The following is a 16,590-nucleotide window of genomic DNA, read 5'->3' on the forward strand; positions in this document are numbered from 1 at the left end:
TGAAAATCTCTTTTAAAATGGTAAAAAAGTCTTCCAAAAAAGAAAAAAATCTTTTTCGAAATGGTAAAAATGTTTCCCCCAAAAAGAGCAAATATTTCTCAAAATACATGACCCTAACCTCGTTTCCAGAGTATTTTATATCTTGTATCGACCACAAGAAGAATACAGCGAAAAGGCTATGACCGCGAAAGGCGTAAAAAGGCTTGGTAACGAGGTACAAAACCTCATCTCTTTAATCTCCAAAAAATACAACCGAATTGGTATTTGGTAGGTGAATTAATAAGGAATTAGTTATTTTAGCAAAATTACAGTGTTAGAGACTTGCCCCTTTTTACCCAGTGCACACAGCCCCACCCAGGCGAACTATTGTTGGAACAAGTTTTTACTTTTGCGCCGCAGATTCAGGACGCTAATAAATCAGAATACAGAGTTTCAAAATAAACGACCGCTTCCCTACCTATTGGAAAACAGACTTTAATGAAAAAACGATTTCTCACTCCTTTAGGGATTCAACTTGGGCGAATATGCAATTATTTAACTCTAAAAAAGAAGTAACACAAAGAGAAGTTCATCTTTATTTTTCCTCATGTGATCACATTACAAATGCTTGGGCGAGTGGAAGTTCTCAGGTTGCGACATTCCCAGAAAATCAATCAAGTAGTTTAAGTATGATTTTCCAGTCAACTACAATCCACACTCAGAGCAAAACATGATGAATATATAATAAAGCTAAAGGACAATGTCCATGGACTATTCCCTGGACTGTCCATTTCATTCTCTTTACTTTAGTTTTCCCGCTAAAAAAGGGAACTTAAGGGTTCCCGCATTATACTCGGCACCAGACCTTATCTCGTCCCAGTCCTATTTTAGGGAAACATTTTTACCATCTATAGGAAAACATTTTTACTATTTCTCGGCAAACATTTTCACCATTTTGAATAACATTTTTACTATTTTGAATAACATTTTTACTCGGCAAACATTTTCACCATTTCGAATAACATTTTTACTATTTCGAAAAACATTTTCACACAATTTCGAAAAAGATTTTTTGCACCTATCGGCTTCCGTAGAATATCCTTATTTGAAAAGCACAGAACCATTATAAAATTTTGGATGACGTCATAATTATTACAATTTATGGCATTCGGGAAAGGTGTATTATTAAAACTTTGTTATCATCGTCGTAAAATGTGACAACGTCAGAATTTATTCCCGTAGAATAGGTTCGGAAATGTGTAAAAAAAATAACAAGTAGATGAATTACAAATTTCCCATGATTCCTAAGGGGCCAATTTCAATTTTTTAAATCCTTTGAAAATATTGGATATACTTATTTAGCAAAAATTAATTTCTGCCAAAAAAATTGTAAACATCTGGCTAGCCAACCTCGTACCCAGGGCTTCTATTATCCTTATGATATAGTAACGAGACGGCCGTCCTGATGGCGTTGCTCAGGTTGTCCACTCAATATTAACTCTTAATTTTCCTGACATTTCCGACAATTTGTTACTACAATTCCTTACATTTTCTTCACCTTTCGAGCTATTTTTGACGGGGAATATTTGAAGCTTGGATACCTTAAATGTAAATTTTAATAACAAAGATAATGATAGATAAGATCGGTTAAAAATTAATGCTCGTTATTTTAGAACAATTCTAAAATTTAATTCTTTCCAATGTTTTGGCAAATGAAGATAGTTCTGATTGACCATCTAAACCTAAAATTTCCTACCTTTTCCTGACATATCATAAAAATACCAGATTTTCCCGACTTTTTGCTTATATACCAAAAATTTCTCACAACTTTTGACAGAGTGAACCGACTCTGAGTTGCTGATTCCAAAAATATCCAAGAATTAATTGTAAAAGTCTTAGACAAGAAAGAAACTAACCAAATATAAATTTATGTTGCAACTATACTATGTACAAGAATAAATAAAATTGTTTAATATTCATCGCCTTCTTCCTCGCCTTCTCCTTCAACGGAATCAACTCCAACTTCTTCGTAATCCTTCTCCAAAGCAGCCAGATCTTCTCTTGCTTCAGAAAACTCACCTTCTTCCATTCCTTCACCAACATACCAATGAACGAAAGCACGTTTGGCATACATAAGATCGAATTTGTGATCAAGACGAGCCCAAGCTTCTGCGATGGCAGTAGTGTTGCTCAACATGCATACAGCGCGCTGCACTTTAGCGAGATCCCCTCCAGGTACCACAGTTGGTGGCTGATAATTGATACCAACTTTAAATCCAGTCGGACACCAATCAACGAATTGAATAGTACGTTTTGTTTTGATCGTTGCAATGGCAGCATTGACATCTTTGGGGACAACATCTCCACGATACAACATGCAGCAAGCCATGTATTTGCCATGACGTGGATCGCATTTCACCATTTGGTTTGAAGGTTCGAAACAAGCGTTGGTGATTTCAGCTACTGTCAGCTGCTCATGGTATGCTTTTTCAGCAGATATGATTGGAGCATAGGTGGCGAGTGGAAAGTGAATACGAGGGTATGGCACTAAGTTTGTTTGGAACTCGGTGAGATCCACATTTAATGCACCGTCAAAACGCAAAGAAGCAGTGATTGATGAGACAATTTGACCAATGAGTCGATTCAAATTGGTGTATGTTGGTCTTTCGATGTCAAGGTTTCGTCGACAGATATCATAAATGGCTTCATTGTCCACCATAAACGCACAATCGGAATGCTCCAAAGTGGTATGAGTTGTCAAGATGGAATTATAAGGTTCCACAACTGCGGTTGAAATTTGTGGCGCAGGATAGATAGCAAATTCGAGTTTTGATTTTTTGCCAAAATCCACTGAAAGGCGCTCCATAAGCAAAGAGGAGAATCCAGATCCCGTACCACCTCCAAATGAATGGAAGATTAGAAATCCTTGGAGACCAGTGCATTGATCAGCGAGCTTTCGAATGCGGTCCAGCACCAAATCGATAATTTCCTTGCCAACAGTGTAATGACCGCGAGCATAATTATTTGCTGCGTCTTCTTTACCAGTAATTAATTGCTCAGGATGAAACAATTGACGATAAGTTCCAGTTCGTACTTCATCTAAAATATGTTTATTCATATTAAGAAAAGTACTTTGATTTATGATAGGGAGGAATATAACAAAGAAACAAGTAAATACAAAAAGATAAGAAAACGCCTTCCTACCTACGACAGTAGGCTCCAAGTCTACGAAAACAGCCCTGGGGACATGTTTACCAGCTCCGGTTTCACTGAAGAATGTGTTGAAAGAATCATCACCACCACCAATTGTTTTGTCACTTGGCATTTGACCATCAGGTTGAATACCATGTTCCAAACAATATAATTCCCAGCAAGCATTGCCAATTTGGACACCAGCTTGTCCGACGTGGATAGAAATGCACTCTCTCTGAAAGTAAAAATTACATTTTAGATAACCCATGGCTAAGTGCTTGGCTAAACTTTAGAACACCATCGCAAAAATTAAACTGCACAGAAAATACTAGTGAACAAGCACTCTCGTTCCCAGGTTTTTTCGCCTTTTCTCGTGTCAAAAAGGAAGAAAAGCTAGAGAAACGAAGCAGATTGGAAAAAAATTCCCATGAAAAATAAAAACTTGGGCTAAACTTTAGAAGGGCTATATACAAAATTACATTATTGCCTTCGATATCAAATCTTACCATATTCCATAGCCTACACACACGCACAATAAATTACGAAACTTTTGACCTAAACAAGCCATGGCTGTGCGACTGCACACAGTCATCCAACGTCAAACCATTGCTTAGGGTTAAGGCTAGGGTTTGCAGCCACGCAGCCATGCAGCCACGTGGCCACGCTGCTAGTAGGTAGCTAGCTATAGTTAGTAACGAAACCATGCAGCCACGCAGCCACTCGAAAATTATCAAAGGAAAAAGACAGTGTGAATTCTAAAGTTGAGTTCAAACGTGTTAAACTATTAGCATTTAAAGAAGTTTAAAGTAACCTACCATGTTAATAAAATGAAATAGAAAAAATTCTTCAAGTAAGCTACGTTGATGAAGAATATTCAGTAGTGTTGAACGTATAATCAGAATGAAACGGTTAACAAAAAATTATATAACACAAAATTCGAATTCTGGATTCCATTTGCCATATATAGTCAACAAAACATCTCATTGGTCAGATTTTTGAAATCGAAAACCTGCTTTGGTGCTTTGTGCAGTCTTCATCAACTTTCTACGCGCGGACGAAACATTCTAGTACCCAGAGCTCTTTTTGATAAACTGCAAAATAGTTTTTTCTCAATGTGTTCCTGGGGTCGAGAATTTGCATGAAATACATCAGACATTCTCGGCTGTTATAGGTGCAGTGTCATGAAAAAACAATCGATTAGCTAATAAAACTTAAAACTGCAAGAAAAAATTACAAAAATCATCTCTATTATCTCTAGCAACAAAGTGTTTTACAAAAGTTGTTTTATCTGTGGTGTTAATAAGTCTTTTTTGCTATGCTTCATTATTATGATTATAAGCATAATAAGCAAAAATTTGCAATTTTGTTCCGTTCATGACATACTATAAATAAATGCTCCATTCGGAAAAGCCTGTCAAAAAGACCAGCATTTCAGTATTCCAACTGATTTTAATGACATTACTTCTTGCCCTATTTCTAGGTCAATTTTGCGTCCGAAACTGGTTAAAAACAAGCGCTGTTTGGCCATTGTGAGATGACTAGATGTAAGCCATGTTGCACATTTGAATGGTGCGCTTGGTGCACCCGGTGTAGAGAAAAAACTTTCAGACAAACGCCTCAGTTGAATAAGCGCCCTGGGGTCCTTATTTGTAAATTCATGGTAATACCCAAAACTTACCGCCAGGTCATTAAAAGTGGCTTCAAAATACCGAATTGTGGCCCCGATCATTTTTGAAAACCTCAATCACACCTATCCTCTTAGATCATACTGATGATAAACCATCGTGTGTGATGTTTTATTAATGTTTGATAATTTTTCTCTCTATCTCAATTTTTACAACTTAGATTTTTTAATGCATATTAAATAGTATAAATTTTCATGAAATAAAAAAAATTTATAAATCTCTGAAGAACAAAACCTCGAAAAAATCTTTTCAATAACATAGAAAAAAAAAAGTAAACACAAAAATGATCACACGGACAAGAAAATAAGATTCGTTACTCAAATAATGTCTGGAAAATTTTCTTTCAAAAAGATTTGTAAATTTCTAACATCGTAGAATAAAATATAACAAAAAATTTATTTAAGTACCGGCGTATATCGAATCAACAGCATTTTCTAACTTCCATGAACATTGCGTTAAAACACGGAAACAAGTATGTTCCGGTTTATTCGTTATTTCAGCGAGGCGAACAATTTTCGCCATTTCCAATGACTTTGCTACATCTTGGTCACATTCCAAGAATATACTGATCGCTTCTTTCTCGTTCACACCGATTTCCACGCAATTTTGAATGAAGACAGTTGTCAAAGTTCTTTTGATGTCCCATTTGTTGATAACAAGAAGTTCCCGTACCTGTTCTTTATCCAAATATTTAAACTGTTCCCAAACAAATTGCAACTTCAAACTTTTTTCGGCTTCCGTGTAATTTTCGTTATGCTTTTGGAATATTTTTAAACAATGTTCGAAAGAATATCCAAAGTTAGCGCGAGTTAATTTTACAACTTGGATATACTGAACAGCTTTTTCGACATTTTTACCGCAGTATCGTAAACCTTCCAAGCATTCGGTAACATTCGCAGTTGGTAGTAACGTTTTGATTTTTTTGAATTGTCTACTAAACTCCTCCTTCATTTCACGACTCATTTTCGACATGTCGGACGGCCAACTTGTCTCGTGAATTTTCCGATCGGAACCCTTTCGACGTATTTTATGAACTTTTTTCGGATCTTGTATACTATTCTCAAACACATGCCAGTCGTTGCTTTTGTATTTCGTAACCGTACTTTTTGTTTTTTCTTTAGCAGATGAGATGGCTGATGCTTTACCATCTACAAGATCGAAACTTAAATGTTTATGTTGCCTTTTCGCAAGACACGTCGTACTGTCTATGTGATCAAACTTTTGTATCCATTGATCGTGTTCAAACGCTTTGTTCACTCTACACATTGGTCCATTACGATAACAAGACGGAGTCAAGTTTTCTTTGTCGCTTAGAGAAGTGGCATGCGAAACGTCTTTTGTATACAATTCTGGCTTAGTCAGTCCTTTTGGTAATTTTTCATGTATACCACAAGAAGAAGACGCAATTTGCCAAACATCTTGCTTAACGCAAGACGCATTTTGAGACTGTTTTTCAATATTGATTGGTCGCTTAGTATTAGCTTTCGGCCTCGGTCTTTTCGCCAATCCTTGTATTAAATTTTCAGAACTATGACATCTTTCACTGATTTTGGTTTGTTTGACATTAGGTGTGTCTTCGTAAATATTTTCTTGTGATAACGCTTTTAATCTTGGGTAAGGGTCAACAGAATTGATTATATGATCTAGCGAAGGCGCTATTGATACATCAACAGGTACTAAATACTGTTCCTCCTTCGGTGAGACTCCCATATTATCACTTTTCTCCACGGCTGTAAGAAAGGCTTTCATATTACGAGATATACGGTCGTTTACAGTTTCCTGAACAACTGGATTTATATCTTTAAAAATTAATTTCGAGTCTGAATCAGATTTCAAACTATGAACGATATACTTTTCTTGATGTTTTTTTCTTTCTGTCTGATTCAAACTAAAATCAGCCGATTGTGGACGCAATCTCGGTTGTTCGTCAGACCGCAGCTCTTTCACTCTTGTTGCAGCTACATGGGTGTCGCGAGAGAGCGAGACGTTTTCGTCATGTGTTGTCATTGAAACAACAGGTTGACTTTCACTGCGGGTACGTGTCGTTTCGACGCAACACAAAGCATTCCTCGCAAGCTGATAAGAAGCTTCTATAATGACAATGATTTTAACCTTGAACTATTTTTGACCAACTAGTCGTGAAATGCAAAAAATCGAAATAAAACGTTAGTATCATAAAAAAATTAGATGTCATAACCAGAAGCCACCTTAACCTTTGAATAACAAAATCGATAGCCCAAATAACAAAAAATTAAAATTAAATGAGCATACCTTCACGAATATCATCAACGGTGAAGTGTAGCGATTCCGACGATTGATCGGCAGTTATGTTGACCTCCTCAACTTTGTTTTGTAAATCGTTCGTGGTTTGTTCGAGAGGAAGATTAAAGTCGATTACATCTGTCGAAGTCAAGCTGAAACAACCAAACAGAAGGGAAGTTTCGTGCTGACCTAGCCACAAATCGACATCTGTTTCACTAAAAAGAAAAGAGTGGCTTCGTTTGTAACACCGGCCTTACACCAGATTCAAGTATGTTAACATATATAGGACGAAATCTTATTTTATAAGCTCTTTGTTAACCAAAGAAACTAATTACGTCGCAATACCACGTGCCGTGTGGTTGTAACGTCGTGAAAACGGCGAAAATTCGAAATTTGCTTATTATTTGTTATTAACATCAATATTGGAAGATTAAATTACTAACTAAAAAGTTAATTTCATCAAAGAATAAAAAAGTTATTTTCATCAGAGAATAAAAAAGTTATTTTCATCAGAGAATAAAAAAGTTAATTTCATCAGAGAATAAAAAAGTTAATTTCATCAGAGAATAAAAAAGTTAATTTAATCGGAGAATAAAAAAGTTAATTTCATGAGAGAATAAAAAAGTTAATTTAATCGGAGAATAAAAAAGTTAATTTCATCAGAGAATAAAAAAGTTATTTTCATCAGAGAATAAAAAAGTTATTTTCATCAGAGAATAAAAAAGTTAATTTCATCAGAGAATAAAAAAGTTAATTTCATCAGAGAATAAAAAAGTTAATTTAATCGGAGAATAAAAAAGTTAATTTCATGAGAGAATAAAAAAGATAACGTGGTTTACTTTTGTGTGAAAAAGGAAGGGAAATGTGATAATTCGTAAGCAATTAATTTTACCTGATTGGTTTGATTGCTGTAACATATTCATTCTTTTTAAAGTTTAACACGTGATAACCACTCTGTTCAGCTGACGTTAAAACTGTATCGGGTTGTTGCTAGAAATACAGGGTGTGTTAAAATAAAAATATGAACAATATCTCTTCCCCTGAATGCGACCTTTCAAGCTGGTAAAAGCCACGTCGAAGATTCAAATAGCTCGTTTAAAAAAATTGTAACCGTGATAATAATGCTTGACTTTCAATTTGTTTAGATTGCTGAATTTTACAAAAATCATTGTTATCAAAACACGATTTGCAAAGTGTAGAAGTTGACAACAACCTGATATAAGTCAGATTGACACAACCACGGGCATCACTGAGACATCTTATACTTACTGCAATCAATTCATCTCTGATTATGTGGAATGGAGGTCTCTCATCAGGATCAAAACAAAAACACATTAACATGATATCATAAAAACCATGCGGGCATACATTGGGTTCACGTAGAGGTATACCGGCTTGAATTTTTTCTTTAACCTGCAAAGACAAAAGAAATCGTGCGCACCTTAACAAAAACAGTTATTTACTTATATCAAAGGAAGGAAAACGAAACAATAAATGGGATTTACATGAAACCTACAATCTTGGACAAAAATATCGAAACAAAGGCAGTTTTTTAGTCATTTTCAAATAAGGACAAAAACGTCAAACGGTCAATGCTTTGCAGTCGGCAGGATGCAAAGTAGCTATTTTAACACATGTAGGCAAGACAGACAGCGTTTAAAGAATGCATGAATCAAATAAAGTAATAGCCTATGCAATTACTTGTGGTGACGAACTTGAAATTCGCTGTCTTGTGTCAAAATATTTTGACCAATATGTCGACACTGAGTCCGTAAAAAATGGAATTTCATTTATCTATCTTTATTTTTATATATATGTTTAATTATGTCACCTCCTCATTGTTGTACTCCGACCACGGTAAATCACCAAATGTAAACATTTCCCATAATACAACAGCAAAGCTCCATACATCTGAATCCATAGTAAATATACCATTATTAAAAGATTCTGGAGCAAGCCATCTCATTGGTAACATTTCGTTTGACTCCATAACCCACTCGTTTGTCGTATCATCCAGAATTTTTGATAGACCAAAATCACTTATTTTTACCTAAAAATTAAGTGCAGGGTCAAGTTAGAAAAGACCACTGATTTTAAGGTATAGAAAACCAAGCGAAACCCAATAGAAAAATCATTCAAACATTTTCACACAAGAAGAATTCAAAGCGCACGATGTTTAATGTCAGAAACGTTCTATAACAAGCAAGTATGTATTTAATAGTGCTGTTTTGTTTTGTTATTAAAGGTTTTATAAAATATTTATTTGAAATAAAAAATATTGACATTTTCAAGAAGGATAATGAAAACACGAGAATCAAGCAATGTTAGATTACAGACCAAGTGAAATGATGAAATAGAGGATGGATTACTGGTCTTGTATGAAGTATACTCATTCAATAAAAATACAATATGGAATAAAATGCTAACAAGAGGCACAAAATGTTTCTAAAGTACATTGTATTAAAGTAATCACTCCAATTTATCACTCTACACTTACCTGATTTTTTGCTGTGACTAGAATATTTCGAGCTGACAAATCTCGGTGAACGAGGTTTTTACTGTGCAAAAACACCATGCCGGTAGCTATTTGAACTGAAAATTGAGCAAGTGTTGCAATCGATGTGATATTTCGTGCTTTCAAGCCATGAAGAAGTGAACCACAAGCAGCAAATTCCGTCACCTGTAATAAAGTGATATCACACAAAAAAAAGAGTACACTAACAACTACACGAAGATTTTCCATCCAACACTTTCCCTCATTACCCAATGCAAACTATAGCAATAAGAAGAATCTATAAATTCTGATCAAAGAACAGGTAGTCTCCAATGGTATGAAAATAGAAAAAGAAATATTCTGCAATATACCATTTTAACTTCGTCTTGCTCACCAATTAGCAAACCATAAAACTTTAGAATGTTAGGATGGTTTTGGTTGAGAGCTGTAAAGATAGAAACTTCTTTCTTCCATGACATTTCTGCACCATCTGCTAATGTTTTAACTGCCACTGGTACTTCTAACTTTAAATTAAAAAAAATGTAAAATATTAACAACAGCTGGATAAGAAGGTGTCTAACATTTTACATTATAATAGCACAGATTTTAAGTATATTTCGTAAAATGACAGATGCACCATGCATTTACCTCACAAAAATAGAATGAATATTCAATCCTTTCATCCAGATTTGCGCAACATACAAGAGAAGTTTACTCATGGAAATGATATAGTACTAAAACTATATGCTATATTTATTAAAACAAGAATTTATTAAATCTTCCGCGTGTTTACTTCTGTGTCATAAATCGGCTTCATACCTTTAAAATAGGAATTTATAATAACAAACTTACCACTTTGTTGGTGTAATTTTTTTTAGACCATGTCCCTTTGAAAACTTTTCCAAAATTTCCAGATCCCAAAACCTCATTGCAACTGATTTCATTTGAGCAGATTACAACAGGTTCTTGATTCAGTAACATCAAGTCAACAACAAAAGAATTGTCCTTATCTTGCTCATAATTAGCCTAAGGAAATGTAATATATCACAGAAACTTTGCAATATATTGTAGATGCTTTGCAGTAGATTAGAGAAGCTTTGAAATACATTGTAGAGGTTTTGCTATATATATTGCAGAAGCTTTGCAATATATTTTGGAAGTTATGCAAAATATCACACCAGTTTTGCAATATGTATATTATATATATATATATATATATATATATTATATTATTATATATATATATATATATATATATATATATATATATATTGCAGAAATTTTGCAATTATATTGCAAATCGTACATCACATATTGTAATACATTACAGAAGTTTTGCATAATGCAAAAAATTTCCAATATATTGCAGAAATTTCAAAATATATACATGCAAAAGCTTTGCAATTATTTTGTGAAAGTTTTGGAAGGTGTGGTTTTTTTAAAAAAAACAAGTAAAATTAAAAGAAAACAGAGAAACTTACATTTTTTAAAGTTGTGTGTTGTTGTACTTCCAAAATAATATTTTCAAATCTTTTGATGTTCAAGCTAGACACAATTCCAATGTTGTACAGATCAGTAATAGAAATCTTTAAAAAATCATCTAAAAAAATCATACTTTCATAAAAAACCTTTATTGGACTTTTGTAAATATTTTGTTTTAATCATGTCAGTTCATTATTTGTAAAATCACAATTTTCTGTCTTATTGTTTACTGAAAACATGTTTTTTTATATTAATAAGCAAATGAATATATATAAGTAAATTCTGATATTTTTTCAGCAAAACTGTAGACTTTTTGTGGACTGCTGAAGAATATTCAATTTCTTTTAAAAAAAGAAACCTTGTGCAAAACAGATAAACTTGCTAGGTTATCTATGTGAAAGATTCAAGGACAAGTCAAATGCATAACAATTTTAACAGTGATAAAAGTAGTTCTAGAGTTTTAATTTAAAACAAAATATTTTTCATTGTGTATTTATGCAATACAAAGTGATCTTTCAGTTTATATACTTGGAATATTTAAAATATTTAAAATGTGCGTCTAACGTAAAAATGGAAAAAGGCTTCATTGTTTTAATGTCAATTATAAAACTTTGTTGTTATAACCATACCAGGTTTCTCAACTTGCAGTTCTTGATAAAAGGCAGAAAAAAATGCCTTTAATCCTTTGTCAACTAACAGATTGTACACATGTAATAATGCTGTGTCTTGAACCATTTCTTTGTTAGTTAACCTTGAAAAAATAAGAAAAAAAATATTTACAAATTTTAAAATAAGTGATATTTCACAACAATAAAAAAATGTCTTTATTTTCCTACTCTCATTGTGGAAATAAGAAATTTCTTAAAGATAACTTTTTTTGTAGAATGAAATGCCACTGTCAAACTGTCAGTAAGTAAGTCTGAATTGTCTAAAATTGAGATTTCTTAAAGTATATTGTTGAATATTTATCATAATAAACCCTTTTTTTCTTTTTAACAGCCAATTAGTTCAAGTTCCAAAGGCAATATCTGACTTCAGGGTGAACACAAAAGACATGCTTGCATAACACAATAGTCCTGAGATTTTATTGCACATCCAGTATAAACAGAGACATCTACAAGATCATATTAAAATGCTCAAATGCTGAATGATTGATTAATTAAGTCTTGGGGTTAGATTTTAAAGTATAATAAACCCTTCCACTTAATTAAAAAATATTTATAATTTTTCTTGCTTCAATTTAATCTTTTTTATAACAATCTTCAAAAAACAAACATTATTAAAAAATACTGTACATCTGGTTATATACAAATTAGCATAATGAACAACATGGAATTTTGTGGTCACAATTCAATAATATATACTTTAAATCAGTAATAAATATATAAATATATATGACACAAGTTTAACATCTGAAAGGAAGCTTGCCTGTCAGAAAGCCAGATTGAAGTGTAAAAGTATCCCAGGTGTGTATTTGATAGAAACACTTGTACTGTGTAAAACATTATGTCTTTACTTGGCATATACAATTGACAATGATTTCTCAATAATTAGATGGAGGTGAGGATGATGTTTTTATTTATTCTGGCTATTTTCAAGGTCAGAGATTGATAAACAGCCTTAGCTATCCATTTACTATTTATATGCATCTGGTTAGGGCTGGTAGGAATGGATATTTTTTTTATATTTTTACTAACAAGTTAGTTCTTAGTAAAAAGTTAATGGTAAATATCATGTCGTTATAGATTATTGTACAATTTGATTACAATAGCAAAGATATCAATAGTCCTTTAGAAACAAAATGAATTAACATTTTAAACTCTACCTGAAAATAAGGCTAACACATAAAAAGCAAAAAGTAAAAAAGTCTGTTTTTGTAAAACGTCTTTAAAATTTTAAAAATTAAATATAAGTCAGGAAATACAACTCAAATAAAAATCCCCCTACAACCCTACAAGCTCTGGTAATATAGCAAATGAATCATTTCTGCGAAGCATAGCCAACCAACATTATTGCAGATAAAAAGCGCTGGAATTGGGGTTCAATAATTTTATTTTTTATTCTTTATAAGAAAAATAAAATCTTTCAAAGTTATTATGCCAAAAAAAATAATATCTCTCTAAAAATTTCTTGCTGTCACCAAACCCCAATGGTGTAGGAACAATATTTTCTCAACACCCTTGGCACTAATCTATATAATAAAACACCAATTCCATGTGTCTGTAACAGACAAAGTGGATGCGTTTATTTTCCTTTGATGTAGCTGAAAAACTTCTGTCTTAAATGTTAAATATTCTGACATTAAGGCGCGACATCAACAGCACTACTTTAACGTCAATATCTTATATTAAATTAATGAAGCTGTTGCACTTAACATTTGAGTCATTTTTCACCGCGTAGGTAACTAGGGACCATCTGGGACCAATTAAGGTGAGTTTCCACTTATTCTGAAATGGATTGGGAGAGCCAGGTGGTCTCCGAATCCATGTCAGAATAAACAACTTAAGAAACGTTTAAACCCCAATATGTCCTACAACCATTTGTCTACAACCCTTATATCTCCTCAGGCCTTCATCAAACATATGATCCTATACATTATTTTGATCAGTGTCTCAACCTCGACCCATTAAAGGCAGCGAATGAAGTAATCTCCCCCAATTTTTTTTGTATATATACTGCTGACGTCAACAAAAAATCTAAAACAACCTATTTTTCATTGTCCTTATGCCAAGAAAATTTTAATTTTTTCACCATAATAAATAAAAAATAAATTCATTAAACCCCAATTCCAGCACTGTTTCCCAGCCGGCACAAGACGTCTTAAGATGTCTTTTTTAAATCTTTTGTTAAAAATCGCTATTAAGATGTCTTTAATGCATCTTCTTAAAAACGTCTTCCAAAAGACATCTTTTAAACATCTTTTGAAAGTAAATAAATTTAAATCTTGTAGTATATGCACTTTAGATGTCTTGTCTTTTAAAAGACATCTAAAAAAATCTTTTAAAAGACGTCTTTCTCTTCTTTCTATAATGCATCTAAAAGGCGTCTTTTAAAAGACACCTTCTGCTATCTAAAAGTAGTCTAAAATACGTGTTTGAAAAGACGTTCGTTTTTATATAAAAAATTTGATTTAAAAAAGCGGGGGTGTTCGCAAACTTAATTAGCATGTCTATTTTTCTAGGAAATCAATTTTTTACGAGATTGAAAGTGATAATCGTCACTTTTAATCATTTTTAAATACCAATGTATTTTGGCAACTTTTATGATAGGTTTTTATTTAATTATGTCGTAATTTTGTTTTCCTGTGCCCCCTGGTGGATATTCTTCGACAATTGACCATCGGAACATTCAATAAGAATTGGCGGTATTTTAAGCATCTGTGGGACACATCGGTTATTTAAAAAGTAAGTAGCTACTTTTATTTTGTGATTCTTGGAGGTCAAAAAAATTATAATGAGAATTCTCAGTGAATCCTTTTGCTATTACATAGTATGTAAATGATCTATTTCCCGAAATTTATTATTTTTGGTCTATTTACCAAAAATTTACTGACTACGCGTCTATAAAAGCCCATTTTTATCTGGAAATAAGCTTTTTCTTTAGAATCTGTCAATGAGCGTTTCAAAGATGCAAATGAACAATAATTAGCACAAAGCTGCGAAAAGCTCCCAGTCAGAGGATCAGGGACGAATGTCATTTATACATTATATCTCTTTTTTGTGTCTTCTAAACTGACTTCTTTTTTATTTTGAATATTTATTTTGTTTATTTCGGCCTTCAAAGCGTTACGACAAATTTCAACTACTAGCAATTTTCACAGAATTTTTAAGATTTTTTAGATTAGAGTTCTAATTTATGCTTTAAATAGCATGCTTTATTTACGAAGAAATTAGTGTACATCTCTACACATGGATAAGTTCATAGGTAGAATTTGTAATATAGATTATTTTAATGATCACAATTTTTAAATATTAATATGGATGATTTAATTGTATAGTGTTTATTCTTATTAATACTTTATTTATTTATTTCCGGTTATATTTGTTTATTGCAATTGTAAAATATATTTATTGTTTAAAGTGTCAATACAAGTTTGATAGAGAAAGTTCAAAATATTTTTATCGCAAAATATTTGTCATTAAAAATGTACTTTTCAACGTTAACGTACGTAAATTTCTTATTTTTTCTAAAAAGTTAAATAAAAGAAGAAAAAAACAATAAAAACCAAGAAAGACGTCTTTAGATAGATAAAAGATGTCTTTCTAAAGATGCATTTAAAAAGTTGCATTAAAGATGCATTTTAGTCGCTTCTACATCTGTAAAAGGTCTAAAAGACGCACCGTAGAAAAAATTCTTAAAAATGTCTAAAAGATACATTATAGACGGACAAATCAGCGCTAAACAAACGTCTTTTAGAAATGCAGAAGATGTCTTAAAGACATATTTTAGAGCTCTTTGTGTCTGCTGGGTTATCTTCAATATATAATAATTTTTTCTTCAGTAATTTTTTAAAGCAGATGTCAGAAATATTTGCTGGTAGAGTCACCTGACCAACCCCACTTGTGATTGTAATTTTTGACATCCACAGAGTCGGAGAGGAACTAAATCTAAAATATTATATATATGCTTGTCTCACACAGCCTCTACCATCCATTTTTTCCTTTACTTTAAAATTCTGGCCATAATCAGCTCTGAATAAGGTACAGATATGAAAATAGGTTTCATGTTGAGAAACAGTTTTTATATTCGCAAACTTTTTTTTGTGAAATAATTGGGAATACAGAAACCAATTTCAGTTTTTCTGTCTTCTGAAAGCAACCTTGGGTCTATGCGTTTGAATAATAGAAACCTCCACTAATAAACATAAAAACATTATATAGAAAAGGGTGTACTCCAGGGGTTCTTTACTACAGAAGTTTTTATAGATGAATTTCTTTGCTAACATTTTTAACGGTAGTTCTTTCGGCGTGACAGGAAAAAATGGAGTTCTAGGCGAAGCAAAGTTATTCTTAGTCCATTTTATCCCACAAAGCTTTGTAATTAGGGGACACGAACAAAAAAAAACTAAACCTTTCGCTAAATTGTGATAATTAGGAGACACGAACAAAAAACAACCAAACTTTCTTACGCTTCTGCTTTCATTTTTTGGTCTGCCATCTTTTTTGTTATTATTATCCAAGCCGGTCTTTTAAACTAAAACATGCTTATTAATAATTAAATAAAAGTAAGTAAAGGCTTGATTATTTTTCATTATTTTCTCTTAAAACTTTGTTTTTCTTTTTCCCTTAAAAATTAAAAAAAAATAATGGGTCTAAAGGTATTTTTCAGCTTTAAATTAAAATACATGTTTATAAATCAAAATTTCAATTACTTTTTTTCTGGCCAATTCGGCGCAGTCAACATATTAGAAAAGAAATGAAGAGGCTGGCACAGAAAACCATTGGTAAGTTTTAGTTCCATATTTTTAATAATTTTAAAGCACTGCGTGATTGACAA

At 32.5% G+C, this 16,590-nt stretch overlaps 2 protein-coding genes across 2 annotated transcripts; both read right to left on the bottom strand.

The window, feature by feature from the left end:
* Window positions 1-1,891: 1,891 nt before the first annotated feature.
* On the bottom strand, window positions 1,892-4,104 carry LOC130641471 (tubulin alpha-2/alpha-4 chain). Its single transcript, XM_057448279.1, has 3 exons — window positions 3,987-4,104; window positions 3,184-3,406; window positions 1,892-3,078 (listed from the first exon to the last, which is right to left on the bottom strand). Exons 1-3 carry the CDS (start codon window positions 3,987-3,989, stop codon window positions 1,949-1,951), a joined length of 1,356 nt encoding a protein of 451 aa, XP_057304262.1. The 5' UTR covers window positions 3,990-4,104; the 3' UTR covers window positions 1,892-1,948.
* A 706-nt stretch (window positions 4,105-4,810) lies between these two features.
* On the bottom strand, window positions 4,811-16,266 carry LOC130641470 (STE20-like serine/threonine-protein kinase). Its single transcript, XM_057448278.1, has 11 exons — window positions 16,223-16,266; window positions 11,724-11,845; window positions 11,094-11,212; window positions 10,465-10,638; window positions 9,984-10,136; window positions 9,616-9,798; window positions 8,950-9,168; window positions 8,388-8,531; window positions 8,011-8,108; window positions 7,128-7,333; window positions 4,811-6,946 (listed from the first exon to the last, which is right to left on the bottom strand). Exons 1-11 carry the CDS (start codon window positions 16,249-16,251, stop codon window positions 5,256-5,258), a joined length of 3,138 nt encoding a protein of 1,045 aa, XP_057304261.1. The 5' UTR covers window positions 16,252-16,266; the 3' UTR covers window positions 4,811-5,255.
* Between the last annotated feature and the right edge of the window lie 324 nt (window positions 16,267-16,590).

The sequence above is a fragment of the Hydractinia symbiolongicarpus genome, chromosome 4, assembly GCF_029227915.1.
Source record: "Hydractinia symbiolongicarpus strain clone_291-10 chromosome 4, HSymV2.1, whole genome shotgun sequence".
NCBI lineage: Eukaryota > Metazoa > Cnidaria > Hydrozoa > Anthoathecata > Hydractiniidae > Hydractinia > Hydractinia symbiolongicarpus.

Excerpts from the sequence above, each read along its gene's own strand:
- LOC130641471 (XM_057448279.1), bottom strand. Across the intron at positions 3,079-3,183 it reads CTTGGAGCCTACTGTCGTAG|ATGAAGTACGAACTGGAACT; the intron begins GTAGGAAGGCGT and ends AACATATTTTAG.
- LOC130641470 (XM_057448278.1), bottom strand. The coding sequence starts at position 16,251 with ATGGCAGACCAAAAAATGAAAGCAGAAGC. Across the intron at positions 10,639-11,093 it reads AACACACAACTTTAAAAAAT|GCTAATTATGAGCAAGATAA; the intron begins GTAAGTTTCTCT and ends ACATTTCCTTAG. Across the intron at positions 8,109-8,387 it reads TCAGAGATGAATTGATTGCA|CAACAACCCGATACAGTTTT; the intron begins GTAAGTATAAGA and ends CTGTATTTCTAG.